At 37.4% G+C, this 18,604-nt stretch overlaps 1 protein-coding gene across 11 annotated transcripts in view; it reads left to right on the forward strand.

The window, feature by feature from the left end:
• cadpsb (Ca2+-dependent activator protein for secretion b) overlaps window positions 1–18,604 on the forward strand; it is a 91,222-nt gene that overhangs the window by 26,887 nt on the left and 45,731 nt on the right. For all 11 annotated transcript variants that reach the window (XM_017304701.1, XM_017304702.1, XM_008408758.2 and 8 more), the window contains exons 4-9: window positions 8,591–8,671; window positions 8,980–9,213; window positions 12,026–12,147; window positions 16,303–16,414; window positions 17,899–18,038; window positions 18,467–18,533. In XM_017304701.1, the coding sequence (XP_017160190.1) occupies window positions 8,591–8,671; window positions 8,980–9,213; window positions 12,026–12,147; window positions 16,303–16,414; window positions 17,899–18,038; window positions 18,467–18,533 (756 nt within the window). The remainder of the gene's footprint in view (window positions 1–8,590; window positions 8,672–8,979; window positions 9,214–12,025; window positions 12,148–16,302; window positions 16,415–17,898; window positions 18,039–18,466; window positions 18,534–18,604) is intronic.

An 18,604-nucleotide genomic window follows, 5' to 3' on the forward strand; every position in this document is an offset into this window, starting at 1 on the left:
TATATATATAGATCACAACATTTTTATAGATACTTGATTATGCTATAAAATGGAATTGTATGCCTGGATGATGCCCCTTTAAGAGAAAATTAAGATTTAGTGTGTTTGGTTTTTGGCTGTCTGGTTTGAGTGCAGCCTCAAAACACTGATGTAAAAGCCCAGTCCTTTGCTACTGCACATTAAATAGCATTTTAATCTGCAGTGCAAACAGAGCAGTGAAGGTGATCAAATATTTGTGCTCCACAGAGATGGAGGGAAATGCCTGAGTGATTTTCGTCTTAGATTTTGTGTACTTGCATCAGTTGTCATTTTTTTATCAAGAGATATTTTAGGCAGCATTAAACAGTTAGAAATTAAGAAGTGGAGAAATTAAAATATATACTGAGAAGACCATGCAGAGATGCTACATTCACACATTTATCCTCTATCCCACACTGCATATTTTAGCATACACACATGCACTCCCAGCACATCTAAATATAGCTCGTTGCCTCAGCTCCTCCATGTTAAATCATACCCTGCTGTCCGGTCTGTGTTCTTCAGAAAAATTCACCCCAGTCATGTATTCTGTCTGCTGCTAATGTCCCAGCAGCCACCTGGGAATGTGTCATCAGCTGGGCTGTTAAATACCCACCTGCCTCTAACCTGCTGTCATCTCGGCTAACACTAAAGTAATCTAACCTGCATTACGTTTCTGCAGCTCTGACGCATCTAATCGGTCATAAATGCACAATTTTAGATACATTTTTGAGTTTGCTATTGCGGCCACCTATATTTTCCATTGACCTTTCAGTTTCAGAGGTTCCGTGGCTGAAAGTTTATTTCATTCAAAAGACAATATCTAACTTTTGATTCTGTTCAGACAGCAGCTATAGAAACAGGCTACACTTCTCTTTACAATGCACACTTCACACTCATTCCTCTCATTTCAAAAATTTTGCTGAAGAGCTATGATATAGAAGTGGCTACACTGAACCAGTTTTTTTCTCCTGCCACCTACTTCAGTCTTAGGTTTTCTTGGACATATGGTCTTAGGTTTGTCGTGTTTGCTGGAGAGGGAGGTGCACAGATGGGACAGTAAAAATGCACTGTCAGATGCTGACAGGCCAAGCTGCTGATCTCCAGACTTGGTACTGACAGTTCTTATGGGAGTGCACATGTCAGATGTCAGTTGCACCACAGTCCAGTGGAGTTCTTTTATCTTATTTTTTTGACACAAGATTGCTAACAACAGTGGGAAATAGGCAGCTGAGGCAGAACCGAGGCAGGAATTCAATTCGCCCCATTATTTCAGCATCATTTTGTCTTTGCGTTCTTTCTTTTCTGCCACATTCTGGTCTTTATTTAAGCATCACTCTGTGATCTGTGCTGAATACCACTGTGCTTCCTATGCAGACATTCTGCTGCTGCTGGTGGCAAAGTCTGATTATGTGCTCTACTAAACAGGAACTCTGGGTTATATAGCAGGGTGGCTGTTTAGTGGCCAGTGCTGGTAGCGCATCAGACTTAACTGTCTATGCTTGCTGTCCTTTACTTAAGAGGCATCTGGCTGACATAAGTTCATATTCTGCAGATCAGTGAACAGAATCAAGCCCAAGGTGGCAAATAAGATGATAATAAGAACATAATTTTTCTTCTTTTCACATAAAAAAAATGTTGCACATGATCTAATTTTGTTCAGTTTCAATAAGATCCGACACTGTATCTGTTTGTCTTTTTTCCCCCTGTGTTTGTAACATACTGTACTCCTCCCCTAACTGTATGTGCACTTTGGCTCATTCTCTCTTAAGAGGGATTTCTGGAATGGGCAGAAAATCAATATGGTAAAGGTTGAGAGACAAGGCCCGTTAATGTAATAGGAATAGGTGAAGTACCCAGAGGCTGAGGGAGGTCAGTTCTGGCATGTTTCCCCCCCAGCGGGAGGCCAGAGGAGTTTAGAGTACATTGCATTCAAAAGAGAATCACGTGCTAAGCTGCAGCAACAATGCAAGAAGTTTTTTTTTTATTTTACATGTAGCTTCAGTTGTTTCTAAGTTTGGGTTAAATCCTTTTTTATCACAAACTATATGAACTATTTTGTTCATATAGTTGCAATCCAGAGGTCAGTGGACGGGGTTAGGGTTTTTGGACAGTTGCCCTAGATGACATCAGAAAATATGCAAAAACACAAGATAAAAAACAAATCAAAAACTATCTGGAAGTTGCACCTTGAACATATTTACAGGAGCTTTTATTCTATTGCAGTCGGTGGAGTCGGCACCCTAACTTTTGCTTAGAATAGAGAAACTATTTTATGTGTTTTGTATGGTACTGGAATTATTAACTGGAATTAACTGGGATTATTCTGCAAAAGAATCTTAGATAATGTCCTTTATTCGTTGTGAGGAAGCTGGCGGTTCTCTTCATATACCTGTTAGATAAAATGAAACCGTAAAGGTTTTGATATGATTGCCATCTGTCAATCATTCTGGGGTTTGCCAGCAACTGACCAATCGGCGATCGCTATTTGTCCTTAAGAACACGCCCCTTAGCCGGGGTTTGTCATTGCTAAAGCGCTGCGGTCATGAAGGTTTTGAAGAAAATAGGAAGTCAGTAAGAAGCATGCAATTATCCAGAGCGTGTAGAGGGCGGAATACAATTTATTACATTTTCAAAACCCAAACAAAGTCTTGAATAACGCAAGAAATGGATCAAGGACTGCAGCCAACCTCATGTCCAGTATAATGAAACTTTAACAGCAACTACCACATCTTTGCCTGCCTGAAGGTAACTGGTAGTAAACATCCCATTTTTTGTCATAACAATAGGTTTTGATAATCAAATCAAAGCTATCAATACCTGTAGTAACTTGATTTTATGTGTGTAAATTCCAATGGCATTTCTATGGCAGCATGATACCATAGGCTGCACTAACTGTGATATTTACATTTAAGCAACATTTTTATGCTAATATTTTAAAGCATTTTTCGTTAAAAATATTGACTTCTCTGTTGTTTCTCACAAACAACTTTACAGACCTGATGTAGGACTTGTTGGAGAATTTTCCTGACTGTGTCTTTGGCTTATAAGGCAAAAATGTTGTGGGTAAGGCATTGAGTTCCGCTACCTTTACCATTATAACACTGTTTGTTTGTCTGAGGTTTGCTCTACTTCCGCATGGGGGCAAAGCCTGTGAGTATCAAACCTTTTATTTGGGCTTTTATGCCAATGAAACATTTTAAAGTAGCAATTCATTACTAAAAAGCTACAAAAAGTGTGATATGTAGAGGTCAACACTCTCTGCAGGCTAGTCATGTTTTTTCCATGCCAAACTCAGTCAGGTCTTTGTTTTGTGCATTTGGAATAGAATGGTCATAAATTGGCTTTTGTCAAACTTTGCTGACGGCCCTAGAAATTTAAAAGCACAGAAAAAGGTTTAACTTATTTATATTCATTCATTTGAGAAATAATTTAAGCAATAAACACCGTAACACTTAAAAAAGTCATCACCGTCACTATCAGGGTAGAATTTCTGTTGTGCATGTACCCTGTGAAAAATAATTTTTTGGCTGCTTTACAGGTAATATAACAAAACAAAAGACATAAATGATTTTACAATTTCAGCACAAGCCACAATTTATTTTTTAGTGTGAACTGAGACCGTGCTGCTCTCTGAAATGGTTCATGTCTCCTTAGGTGCAACTGTGGTGGAGATTTGTCCTAATCATCTCACACAGAACATGCTGGTGACTGGTGACTCACAGCATCAAATGTGACAGGAATGAGATGTTTTGGCTGAGAGAACAACAGAAGAAATACGAAGCATAGAGAAGTGGAGAGCAAAACACAGACGTCAGACATCCACTAGTTCATTGCGTCAGCTAATCTAAAACACTTTATCATTGATGTGAAGAAAAATACTTTCAGGGAAGATTTTAAGCTAAAAATCAGTACACTTTGTGCCACAGAAGATTATTTTAAGTAGCGCACAGAAATCTAATAAACAGCGACTTCAACATAAATCCGATTGAAGTCAAAGCTTTTCTTATATTTGTCATTGACATTCGTTTTATTTTTAGTGGCTGCTTCAGTTTGGCCATTTTTGAAAAATGCTTTTAATTCCGCTGATTGAAACCAACAAGAAAAGGGAAAGTTCAAAACAGTTGACACTTCCAAAAAAATCCCCCAGAAAAGTTATGTGGTTCATTCAGGTTGCCTGCGGTGATGGCAACATATTTTCTATGCACCAAGGCGGAAATCGCTTTTGATTTTGATCTTTTCATGTGCGATGCCACATCGTGCTTCTGTGATTGCAGTCAAAAAGAAAAAAGGAAAGAAACTGGAGTGCTGATTGGGCTTTTTATAGTCGAGCTCCACTATTTCTCATAACCGCTAATCTATGCGAGAGTCTTTTAAGACCGCACATCATATTTACCTTGACCGCCGCTTTTCAGTGATTTTGATGACAGTAATTCCAGACACTATGAATTTTATAATGGACCCTTTTAAGCCATTAAATCATTAGTTGCAAAAGGCCAGGTTGCCACTGTTAAAATGCTAACTGGAAAAAAAACACCCTGCAACTAGTATTGTTTTCTTCTGGTAACAAGACCAGTTTGATTGAAGCATTTAAATCTGAAAGTTTAAATTGAATGTAAAGTTAGAAAGTCTTTATTAAAGAGCTTGCAGAGATTTTGAATCCATAAATGCTTGATATGCAGCTATGAAAACCAAAAATGGAACAATTCTTGATTTCCATTTTAAAATACAACATAACAACAAAAATACAAACTATCTTTCTTCTTGGTGTTACAAAAAACAGATGTGAGATTACATTTTGATTGAACTTCCTTTTCATATTTAAAATAACAAAATCAAAACCTGCGGGAAAATAATATTTTTGCCAAGAGGCATGTCTGCACCTTTCATTGCAGTTGCAGCAGACACTGTTTATGTAGAGAGGTGGTAGTAACAAGTCACATTTGTTCAATTACATTCCGTAACTCTTTGAAAGAAATATACTTTTGCTCCAGTGTGTGTTTTACTTTTACTTGAGTAGTACTATGAGAAATCATTCTTCTCAATTGAGTGAAATGTCTGGATTGACTTCTCTCTGTGAGTAGACTCAGGCACCTCTGTGGTGGTGCCAGTGTGTGGCAGCTTAGCTTTCCAGTCTTCTGGACTAGATACCGGTGTACAAGTACCGGCCATTTACTTCACTATGAGGAGAAAACATATTCTAGTCAAACATGCATGAGACATAGACACACACCCAGTTTCTGTTGTTTGTACAGTACGGGTTGTAGTAATATCTACATCTGCTGAGCCTGTTGAAAACTTAGGTAGATTTTCCTTGTGCAACTTATACAACTTTATATCATTGATAATGATTAGAGAACACAAACCAGTAAACATATTAAAATCTGTGTTTTCGGAAAGAGACACCATGACATAATTCCTTATTTTGTTTGGAACTGAAGTCTATATGTTTATCCTGTTGCATTTCTTTTTTTATTGTGAGCAAAATAAAAAATAAAAAAAGAAGCTGCTTTATCAGGTCCTATTGCTAACAAGCCTGCTTTTTAACTGAACTTTAACTTTATGTATACAATGTAAGAGTTTAAGTCAGCTTAATGGGTTGTCGCATAGCAGGCTCATTTTATTCATGCACATTTTAAACTGTTTTTAAACTGTTTCTTCATGCCTAATTAAACCCATAGAACAGCATGAAAGGGGAAGGTAGACTTCAGCAGGCAGCAGCATGAATAGAACAATGCTGTGATTTTTATTTTTATGCTCAGCTTAACTGTAGGGTTTCCATATTTTCTTAAACAGATTAAATTATTGTATGGTGTGTCCAAAACAAGATAAGCAAACACATTTTGACGTTGAACAATTTTATTTGGTAAATCACCAGGAGTCCAACCTGCCTATCCACACTGCATGTTACTAGGTTTATGTCACTGATGTTACAGGTTACAGTTCTAGGTTTGCTTAAGTTTTTCTACAATTGCTCTCTTATTTTACTTCACCATCTGATTTGTGCTACCGTTGTTAGTTGATTTTATGATGGTAAACTGGTAGGTCTTGCTGCAGCAAAGCATCCCCAAACCATGACACTTCCACCTCGATGTTTCATAATTGATAGGAGATTCTTTTGCTGGAATACTGTATTTGGTTTATGCCAAGAATGTCTTATGTTCTGATGGCCAGATTATTTAGTACAGACTATTCTGTACACGAACACCAGTCCAGAAATCTCTTTTGCTGTCTACTTTCTCTATGGCAAACTTCTCTCTGATTAAAAGAACAAGCTTTTCCTATTTGAACATTTTACACTAAGTGACTTTCATAAGGTTCCTTTCTTATTATCAAGGCATGCACTTTCACATAAACAGCCAAAAGAGTTCACTGTAGGTCCCATTATGACATTTCTGCTTTTTTATAGGGTTTTTAGCATGCTAATGCTGTGTAGATGGCAAGCTTTTCCACTAGGAATAAGATAATGGTTGGATGGATGTCTAAAAAAGCTAATCAAAAAAATCATAGCATTGTACAAATCTGTATTTGCTACTACCCTGAATACTATCTGCATGTTGTATTTATTTTGTTTAAGGACAGTGTGGTTCTTGTTTGTAAAAAAGTCTTTATTTAAATAATTTACTCAAGTCCCTGTTTGGTGTGTTGGAAAAAGGAAGAAGAATGTGAAATAATAAAACACTATTCTAAATAAAAAATAAAAAAAATAATAATTGTGAGCAAAATTAGATTGTTTTATGATGATTGTTTTCATTACCTTTCTTGCATTAAAAAACCTGGTTGTTATAAACCTAATAAACAAAGAAATTATTTTTACAGATGTACTAACAGAAAGATTTCTTTGAATAATTAACTAGCACATGAATAAGTGATTCAGAATCATTTGCACAGCTGCTGGAAGGAAAAAGGCGATACACTGAATATGAAGAGGGGAAAACTATTGAGTTACTCATGTATGAACTAATTGCTTTTTTGATGAAGGGCTTATTTCTCTTGTACGAGTTCAGAAGTTTCTTCAATTTATTCCGGCGCCGGCAGCTGCAGCTGGAAACATGAGTGAGGTTATGGAGACATTGCCCACATCAAGGTTACGTCATTAAACATTCAAAAGCTCCCAAAGACCATTGTACATTCACTGAGATTCACTGGTCCTCTCGGTTTTTTATTCTGAAGTCTAAAAAAACTGCTAATCCTATTTTTTGTAATTCAGTTCTATAAAGCCATTATAACTCTATTCTGCTCAGCATACAATTCTGCATCAAAGAAAAAACAATAATAATTAATAGTAAGTGCTCAACAACTTTAAAAGAAAAATGGGTTTCAAGGCTGCAGATGTGTTATGTATTATTGTATAAGGTGAAACTTTGATCCTTATTCTTGAAATGCGAGCAACGTGGAGGAATTTGTGCAGGATCGTGTTCTTGCTGATTTGGGGATGCATCAATGTGGATTTGAGTATGGGATACCCCCCCAAGTCCCACACCAGCTCAAATTGTGTATACAAGATTAGGTCTTTGTGGACTTGTGATTCAATACTAGAAAGCTGTCTCAAATAACTCTGACACTACTTCAGTTTCGTCTCTAAAGTGTATAGCCCACTGTGGATTGTAACTTCAGACAGCAAAGAGAAAATAAATATGCCTTAAATCTGCTGTATTGATCCTGTAAAAATGGCGGGACCTTTTAGGTTTGTCCATTTGTGCACAATATTTTACTGGACAGTTTGAATTAATTTGGTACAAAATGACTTCTATAATGTGACTGTGAAGCAAATCAATTTAGGCAGTGTCCTATTAAAATATTGTTACTACACAATGTTGTATAATCCTTGTGCAAGAAGCTAAAAGTTTACGTGCATATTTTAGTACATAAACTTTTGTTTTCAGTCAAAATTGAATACATTTTTATATTGATACAATTCAATACACTTTTGCGATTTTCTGAAAGATTTTAGAGGGACAGAGTGATTTTGGTGACATTTTGTGACTGTTATAGAGTTGGATTAAATTAATTTAACTGAAAACTGATTAAAAGCACCAACTACACAATACCTGGCTCTGGTTGGACATGGACACGGACTTAAAGTCGACAGCTGGACAAAATGAATCAAAGAAGTGGTGAGAAAACATGTTTCTTTTAATTGAAACAGTACAAACTGTAGCTTACATGCATTTGTAAAGTAAATAAAGTGCACCAAGTACACTGCTCTGAATAGTTTGATACCTTTTTAACCTTGACACTTAACATCTGAAGGAATCACTCTAAGCCTGATGACCTAATCACTCTCCTGGTGAAGCAAGCAGTGAGTGAGCAAGGTGACAGTTGGATGTTACGATACTTGTGGATGAATATTGATTTTTTTTCTAGGAAAGAAAATATCGATATATATCGCAAAATCGATATAATTACACAGCCCTACAGCAATGTGTGTAGATAAGGATTTTATTTCCTATTTGATGCAGACATGATTTCTGTGTGAATAAAGCTCCTCGATTTTGAGCCTTGGTTTTAGAAAGTATCTCTTTCTCCTTAAAATGACCCGAATGACCTCTTCCTCTTTGTTTATCAATAGCTGGACAATCTGGACGAGCAGGCTGCACAGATCAGAAGAGAGCTTGATGGTCGTCTTCAGATGGCAGACCAGATTGCCAGGGTGAGTCAGACTCTACAGGGAACACTCAGATTGGTTTTAATATGCTTTGTTATATAGTTAACATTTCAGAAATATGGTGTCACTAGTATGGACACCATGGAGTGAGCTTCAGGCCACAAATAAGGAAAAATGAATGAAAGAGTTTTCTATACTTCAGTAGATGTGGATGATTGATTGTGAAGGGTGATTTGTGTTATGTCACTTTGAAGTGAAATTACACGACCTGGTCTCAAGAAGCTTTAAATTGTCAGGCTTTAGATTTCAAGCTGTCTTAAAAGTATCTGATTCTTTCCTGTTCTCCCCAACAGGGCGGCAAGTTCCCTAAATTTGTGTCTAAAGAGATGGAGGCCATGTACATCGAGGAGCTCAAGTCCTCCGTGAATCAGCTTATGGCCAACCTGGAAAGCATGCCTGTGTCCAAAGGTGGAGAGTTTAAGCTCCAAAAGCTGAAGCGAGGCCACAACACCTCCATCATCGATATGGGCCAGGAGGACGAGAACACTCTCTCCAAGTCTGATGTGGTTCTCTCTTTTACTTTGGAGGTACTATATATTTTGGTTTACCAGCTTTAGCCAAGTGCTACAAATATTACCCCTTTAAGATGTTCACGCCTTGTGCAAATCTACGTCTGCCTCAGCGGGACTAGGAATCAAGACCGATGAGAAACACTTCCCTGCTCAGTGCTAAGAATAGAAATAGACAGCACACCTGTTCAGACGGTCCAGCAGACGCTGCGTGAAGAACAGACTGACGCACACACGTGTGCATAAAAACCTATTTACCTGCTCCTTAATGGGAAATGGGACTCATCTTGTTATCAGCTTGTCTCAGATGAGTTATCACCACAGAACAGAGAGCAATCACACCTCTCTTCCTTATGATGCAGTGCTATTTCAGAGTCGGTGAGTTCATAATGGCCTCAGACTTACTTCAATACAATGTTGAAAGAAATATGCATTAACAGGATGAAAGACAACATTATACCTCACAACACCTGCCAAATTTGGTGGACAGGTTTGTGCTGACATCTATTTGATTTATAAATGACATAAGCAGATATTCAATAATTATGGTTCTATAACCATCATGCCGGGCTTAAGACCTAACTGGTGTATAAAATGCACATAAAAAATATATTATTCTACAAATGGTTTTCTTGGTGTGACTTGACCAAAATTAGTCCAATGTATGTTAAAGCTGTTAATTGATGCACAAAAAATTGACAAAATGTGTCACAGTGCATTCCCCTGTTGTGAAATCAACATTAAATCGTTGCAGAAATTTGGCAAAACTGAACATTTAAACTAAATTAAAACACATCCTGAGATTTCATTCTTGATAAGTGAGTCAGGATAATAACTGTTTTCTGAAAAACAGTCTTTTTTTAATATTCATGTTTCTGTGAATATTTCTGTGCTAGATCTTCAGAGATGCATTCAGTAATTTGTTGAATCTCAAATGCAAAAGCATTCAAGTTTCAGCAATGTGAATGTTTTCAGGAACTTTTCTATCGCAGAGTTTCTTTCCGAATGCATCCAAAGATTTTTCAGAGACAAGAAACCGTGTGAGCGAAATCTACAGACATTTTGATCAAAGTTGGAGAGCTGTGTAAGACAGCTGAAAACCTTCAGGCCTACCTGGGGCAATGTTGGTTACAGCCCACATCTTGCACTACTCAGACATCTAAGCAAAGCTCCATGAGCAACAACCAAGGGTCTCACCTGTGATGAAACGCATATAGCAGCAGACCTGCTCCGTTTGTGTTATAAAGTACTTATTGTGTAGCTCTCAATCCATCTTTTAATGCCAACATGGAGGAAATTCACAAAGCAATCCAACATTTTCTTTTTGCTGCTGCCTTGCACGAGCTGTTTGTTTGGATTCTGCAGTGGATTCACAAAGTGTGTTACACTAAATACATGCTGGAGCAACTATCCACCCGATGTGAGCAACATGCATCAGGTCCCAGTTAGCCTTTTTTGAGCGACAAACACAATAGATTAAATGAAGTCATCAGAAATATACAAAATGTTTTTTTTTTTTGCTTTTAAGTTTTATTACTATTTTCATTTACAAAACTCAAGGACATTATCTGATGAGATATTTCTCAGAACTTTGACTCCGGGGTCATCTCAAAAAACCACGTCTAACGGGAGTGACTTTATCAGATTGTGTTTTTCAAGTTAGTTAGGATTACTGATTTTAAAAGACATTAAATATTACCATTGAACTGATAAAAATAAAAATATTGCAATATTTGTACAGTGATAACTTGTAAGCAGTAACAGTAATATTGATAATAAGAAAGAAGATTATGCCCACAGTTGGATTATCTCCTTCTGAGGCCCACATCCGTCAAATCCTCAGCCCTCCGCCTGAAGCCACAACCTCATTTGACTATTATAATCAGCAATGAAATATCTATTCTAGAATACCAAGACACTTTCTGACTGTACTTTACCTAAATATTGATTAAATGGACCAACTTTCCCCAGAATGCATGCGTAATACCTCATTTAAATGTGGGCAGAGTGCATCATAGCAAAGACACAAAGATGGTTCAATAAGATTATTTTAGGCGCAGAGCCGCCTTTGCTTCCAGGTTCACATTTAGCCGACATTTACCCCCGTAAATAGTTTGGGGACATACTCTGTGTCTGTAATTACAGTTGTGCAACTTAGAATATGACATTTAAATTCCATTTATTTAAACAAACAAAACAAATATTCAACTCTAACCTTTAGAAAAATTACATTTGTGTCAGAATCAATGTGGAATTTCCTAGAAGTAATATATTCAAACTTTCACGGTTTTCAAAGACACTTGAACTCGATTTACTGTCACACACGGTTGTGTCTGTAGAATGGCCTAACAGGATAATATTCAGCAGCAGGTAACAAACTTTGCAGGCATCACATCGGCAGTATTGAGCTGAATATTTTATTGAAAGTTGACTTCTATCCTGACAGCACATTTTTCTGCTTCAGGCTGTCCCACTGAATTTCATGGTTGCAGTATCACAGTTACCCTCGGCCATGCAGAGCTACGATGTAGGCACTGAGCTTATAAAGAGGAGGTATAAGACTTTATGTGGCAGATTATGTCTGCAAGCAGTTTTGAGGATTGGGAGTTGCAGGCTCCATCGAGGATGGCAGCAGTTTTCACAGTCTATTTCAGTGGAAAATCACCCAGAATCTATTGCACAGCGAAGACAGAAGCTATGAGTGTAAACACTCATTGTTGCTCTAGTAGTATTTCTGGATGGATTTTCTGCCTGCTCCTCTGCTTTTGACTCTCTTGCTCTCTGACCTCTCTAAAGAGATGAGTCACTTCTCGACTGCTCTGCTTCCCAGGTGGTGATCATGGAAGTGGTGGGGCTGAAGTCTCTGGCTCCCAACAGGATCGTTTATTGCACCATGGAGGTGGAGGGAGGCGAGAAGCTCCAGACCGACCAAGCAGAGGCGTCCAAGCCGACGTGAGTGTGCACACACGGATGTCTGTTTACCACGGGCATTTAACAAACAACGATGTTTGTGAAATACACAGTCTGCTATTTATATTACATTTCAAGACTCGCAACCGTTTGCTAGGGCAGAAAGAAAACTCTATTTACATGGAAGATGAAACTAATTAAATTGCTGACTATTGATGTTTTCTTTCAATAAACCATTCGCAGTTTTGTGAATAAGATCCTAGAAGAATCTTATCTAAATGAATTGACTTTTAAGATGCACTTAAAACTTAAAGTAAGCCTGTGTTGCTCCCACATCTCAGTGGTTTCTCAGCTTGCAGCGATACATTCCCAGCGCTCTTCAGGGGCTTTCAGATGCCTCTCAGATGCCTCATTTCCTCTCAAAAGCACTTTGCATGTAAATTACGACATTTAAAAGAAATTTGACTGTGCACTTGCACAAAACTTTATTTTTTTTTATTAATATTCTTTAAATCGGTTAATTATTTGGTTCAAAACAGAATAATCTGGTGTAACTGACATAATCAAATTTTACCCTAATTATGCTGGTACTAACAATGTTACTAACAATGTTGTTTAGAAGAAACAACATTGAAATATTTAGTTGTCTCTAAATATTTCTAAATATTTAGAGACAACCCTTTAATGACCCTGATTTGCTCAAGCTGTTATAATTTCTGAGATTCTCTTATCTGAACCAAACTATTTCAGCTGGGTCATTTTTAATCAGGAAGTGGAAATTGATTGTTTAACCCTGTCCAACATTTAAAAAGTATTCCAGTTATTTTGCGTTTTCCTCTTTTGTCACAATATAATCACAGATTTCTATCTGTTTAACTGGAATTGTGCGTGAAAAAGAATAAAATATAAAGAAACATAAAGTTGTGTATAACTGTAAAGTTTATTTAAGGAGGGAGCATGATGCTACCTGTTAGGTGAATAGACAGGTCTTCATAGATTTGCAGTTATGCTTGATATCAATCATTTCTCCAATCTTAGGAATATTGTGTAGAGGTGTACTGGCTTTAATCACTTACACACCTTCCTCCCTGAACTTTCTACTGTCTCCGTTGGTCTTTATGATCCTATTTGTTCACTAACAAGCATTGGATTCCCTCAAAGGACAGCTGCACTTGTCTTAATAAGATAATTTCCGAAGGCAACCGGACTCAATTTTATTTAAGATTATCAAAGGAGCCTAAATAAAAATGCACACTTTTTAGATTTTGATTTGTAAATCTTTCATCATTCTCCTTTCACATCAAAATTATGCACTTTATTGTGTTGGTCTATAAAATTCCTCCCCAAAGTCCACCTATGTTTCTGGACGTGATGTGATAAAATGTGAACAGGTTTTGCAAGACACAGTACTGGTTATTAATGTAGCTCATCGGTCCTCATTCATCACATCTGCAATGTCCAAATTTAGATAAATCTATCCTCTCCTTAAAATAGCTTCTCCATTAATCTCAGATTCCAGAATCGTACAACTCACGCTATAAAAGAACCACCCATAAAATATTCATGTACAGTAATATAAGCTATTTTTATCCCCAAACGTCTTCTATTGATCTTGATAATACGAGAGACAGATTTTGAGGAAGGGTTAAGACAGCGTTGAGGACAGGACCTGGAAGAGAAAAGACAGTGAACACTCTTAAGACAACCACTTTACGCCAATTTAAATCACTGAATTGAAAGACGTAGCAAAATAGTTTGGATCTACGCTGCATTTAAAGGTTCAGCCTCTGGAAAGTAAATGTTACAAACTTTGAATGACAGTTACTTGACAGGCTGTATGATGGGTTGAGTGTTTCTATGTAAAGAGCGTACATGTGCTTGCATGCACACAAATGAAGTCACACGAGATGGATGTTACCCTTCAGACTGCTGCTGGTTATTCACAAACATTAATTAAGCGTGCTCAGCCACCGTGCACTCAGGCTGACATTCAAATTACTGTTATGAATTAACATTGAACTTTGATGACTTGATGGAAGGGTTGATTTTTTATTTTTTTTTGTATATACATTACAACTGCAAGCAGATTTAGCATGCAGAGGATTTGACCCGTTTTGCAGGAGGAGCTCCAAGAACGCACTGCTGTCACGTCCATTATTAGACCTTCCATTTAGAGACAAGGTCACCTTCATGCCAGAACGATATTTGCACGTGAAACCAAGACAATCACCACTGACTACCCGCAGTCTGTCAGCTGTTTCTCTGCTCCCTCTCTAGTTTTGAAGAGCAGCAGCAGTTGATTATGGAGCATTTTGAGGGGAGGAAAATCCTTTCTTTGGATAGAAATGAACATGTTAGAATCTTAATTTGTCCTTACACGGCATGATTTTAAGCATTCAATCAAACTGTGAAGGCTGCAAAAGTTTAGAGTTACAGTACTGAAAGTTTAATATTGAATATTTAAAAAAAAAATCTTGTCACTTAAGCCCTCGTGGCTACAGTACTGCACATTTTAACTTGTTCCCTGTGTATTTCTGTGTTTTAAGTGGCTCTCAGGAGCTGGTCTATTAGAAAATGTCTGTTACTGCTCCATAATCCCTCAGGTATTGTGTTATGGTTTTTTGTTTGTTTGTTCATTTTAAAATGCTGTTTATTCCAACCGACTCTAATAAAAAGGGTTATCAGATTTCATTCAGGTCCCCCTGGAGCCAAAAATATGTTGTCAATTTTTCTTCCTATGCACACTTTGTTATTAAAATCTGCATAGTTTCCTTCCTTCGTGTCCAAAAGTAGAGGCTGTCATTGTACTACAGCTGATTGTTCTGTCTGGTCCAGTGCTTAGAAATAGGAGAAAAAGTTTGGTTTAAGTAAACTTTTTCAACAAAACTTGAACATTGTTGGGTCATTTTAGTTGAAGAATGATCAGTCTTCAAGATGTTAATTATGATTGAAAAGGGGATTTCATTGGCGATGTCTGCATCAATACCAATAACAGCTCTGAATTGGTTTTTGCTTTCGCCCAGTTACTGAAAAAAGTCACAGTTGTGTTTTACAGCTCAACCAGCACTTCCTAATATTTCCCTTGTTAGCCTTTCTTCCTCCATCTGATTAAAATCTTGGAAATCAAAGGGAAACTTTAATTAGTGGATAAAACCAGTAAAATAAAACTTTTTCTTTTTGTGAAAAAAAGAAATCACAACAAACACAATGATCTTGTGTTGCAGGCTTTGAACCAAGCCATTAAGAGTATGGCATTGATTCCTAATTTTCAGAGAAAATGGCAAAATAGCAAACAAAAAACAAACAAATATGTATCCACATGGGTTTTGAGTCAATTTCCCAATACTTACCCGATTTTTCGTTACCCACTCACTGCCTTTTTTGCTTCAGCTTATTTGTCTTCGGAGTTATATATTTGAATAAGTGAATATTTTACATAAGAGCCCAATTTTAATGACTGTGAATCAAATCCAATTTGGATTAGTTGACAAATGAAAAATGACAGATTATGTCTTCTGATCAAACCTAAATTATAGTGTGCAACCACCTGCTGGTTAATGGAGTCAGATAACTGTTTCCTTACAGTAGAACATGAGTAGTAACTGTTTGTGAAAGCTAGTAGCAATGAACAGAACTGTTACTGATGTGTTTTCAAAGTGTTTGATACATCCTCACTGTACCAACGAACAATGTGTTTCAGTACAACAAATCAGTCTGTTGACCAATACAACTTTGCAAAGAGAAAGGCTGGGATAAAATAAAATGGAGTGCATTAATAGTAGAGCCATAAATAAGAACAAATAAATGAAAAATTACACAGTTGCATCGCACATGTCCTTCAAAGAGGCGACATATCGATCAGAATTATAGAACAATTGTAAAAGCTGTTCTTGAGTCATTAGTGTGAGACCTCAGTACTCTGGTTCTGCGGCTCGAGGGCAGCAGCTTCTACACCCAGGGTCTCTGGTGTAGACGTCCCTTTTTGAGGACAAGAGCATTGCAATTTAAACATCCCCTGGATTTCTCAGATGTTTTCCTGTTCTTCCACAGTTTCCTTTTTGTATCCATCAAACTATAATAGAAATTACACAGTCGTATTGCTCCAACGAGACATTGTTGACTGTTCAGCAGATGAGATCACTGTGTCATACAGTCATGGAAAATAACCTCTTGAGTGTTTTCTGTTTTGTCTTTCAGCTGGGGAACCCAGGGGGACTTCACCACTACACACCCTTTGCCTGCTGTCAAGGTGAAACTGTTTACAGAGAGTACAGGCGTGCTGGCGCTGGAAGACAAAGAGCTGGGCAGGGTAATGCCTCTGTTTACTCACAACTTTAGCAATTACAGAAGATCAAGGATCACGCCAGCGATAACCAAAAATGAAAACACACATGCAACAGTACCCTTAAAGTATTTTATCAATTGCTTTTTAGAGAAAGGTAAACATTACAGTTCCATATTTATCAGTGTCTCTACTAGGTGTTGACTCGGAGTACGATCACCTTGAATAAAAACACCATGGTTTCACAATAACAGACTATTTATGCAATAACTTACAGCAAAGGTTTTCAGTTCATTTATCAACCAGAAAGATGAGTGTTATTCATACAACTTCCAAAATATTCTCATAGATGCAGATGGTTAAGAACTGTTTTTACACATAAACACAGTCATAAATGGTATCTTAGTTGGATAATTTGTATCCACAAGTAGAGCCTGCAGTCGAATTTGTCAATGATTTGCTATGTCTGTATTGCCAGTTGTAATTTGAAAACAATGTTGGCTTAAGCCGAGTGATAAATGGTGCTGATGCCATAACCGTCCATGTTTTCCGCTGCCAGAAATATTTTCAAACAGCCAAATTCATATTTCATTAAGCTTTCTTAAAGCAAGCTGAAAAGCATTGTGCAATGACATGAGGGGAAGGGGCAGCTCTGTATTACTACATGCCTTATTTTGCAGTGGAAAACTCCTGTCCAAGCAGTTTCGTTTGGTTTTCTCGTAACCAAGAGAAACATTTTCTCAGCCAGCTGATTGGCAGTGCACAGCAGCAGCAAGTGGTGGAGGGGAAGTACCACATTACTTCATGATCCATATATATAAGATGTGAAATTGGAACTTAATGCTACTACTTAATGCTCCATAGCAACGTAGAAAGTTGTGGTTAAAAAACTTTAACCATGCCTTTTTAAAACCTTGGTGCATCTCTACATTGTTTCCTTCTGAATAAGAAAGACCTTTTGTAACAAAGTCAAATCCAGCTATTACTAAAGAAATTCAATTCAATTTAGGTATTTTATTTGAATCTCATCTGACTCAATTTGATATAAACGTCATGAAGGAAAACAGGAATGTGTAAAACTGCCTTGTATTTTTATGCCTAAAAGTGACAGGTACCTGAGAGAGGTAGTTTTGCTGGTATGCGTTGGGCCAGTGGCGCCTCAGATGTCCCTGTAGTGACAGTGACCTTGTCTGAGACAGAGTTCTTTGATCTCCCACTGCAAGAGAGTTGGCAGGAAAGCAGGCTTCCTCAAAGCTCTTTAAGTCAGCAAAGAGAGATTAGGCCTTCTCTTTTTCTTCTTCTTCTTCTTCTTCTGTTGCTTCACCGCATCGCAATTTAATATTTCACTAGAGGCAAACACACATAATCACCAGCCTCTGCAAAGACTAACGGTTGCTGCTGAATGCTGCACAGAAAGACAAAATAAAGACTTTCCAGCAGAAAATAAGAGGAGATCAGTAATATTTTTATTTATTTATTTATTTTGCCATTTGTGGTGTCTTTGTATGCAGGTTGTCCTCCACCCAACACCTAACAGTCCCAAACAGTCAGAGCTCCATAAGATGACTGTGACAAAGGCTTGCCCTGACCAAGATCTTAAAATAAAGCTGGCTATACGCATGGACAAACCACAGAACATGAAACACTGCGGGTAAGAGAAAGTCAGCAGCTAAATAAGACACACAGGGATGTTCTTATGAGGATTTAATTTTCTGTGCCTTTTCCTGTAAAACTCCAACCCTTCTCAGCTCCTTGGCCTCATTTCTTTTCACGTGCTGTGGAAAAATACTGTGAAGTGCACAACTCCCCCTGGTGGATGACAGTGTGTAGCTTATATATGTATATCTATCTATGTGTATGTTTGTTTTATTTATTTATTTATTTATTTATTTATTTTGTAGACAGAGCCAGCGCATTCAAATTCACCAAATTTTTTATCACTATCCAATTTTTTTTCATTTTTTGTTATTCAGACTTGTTGTATAAGAGGTCCATGTTAAAAGGCTTGTTCAAAGTTTCTTCATGTTAACCATTAAGTGTTTTCTGATCTGTCATCACCTACGTTTACTGCTGCTGCAGGTATCTGTGGGCTTTTGGGAAGAACGTGTGGAAACGCTGGAAGAAACGTTTCTTTGTGCTTGTGCAGGTGGGCCCTTTCTGAAAAAATGATGTTTAGTCAACCTGATGGTCATTACTGAAGCTGTTATTATTTGTTAT

The sequence above is a fragment of the Poecilia reticulata genome, linkage group LG5, assembly GCF_000633615.1.
Source record: "Poecilia reticulata strain Guanapo linkage group LG5, Guppy_female_1.0+MT, whole genome shotgun sequence".
Lineage (NCBI taxonomy): Eukaryota > Metazoa > Chordata > Actinopteri > Cyprinodontiformes > Poeciliidae > Poecilia > Poecilia reticulata.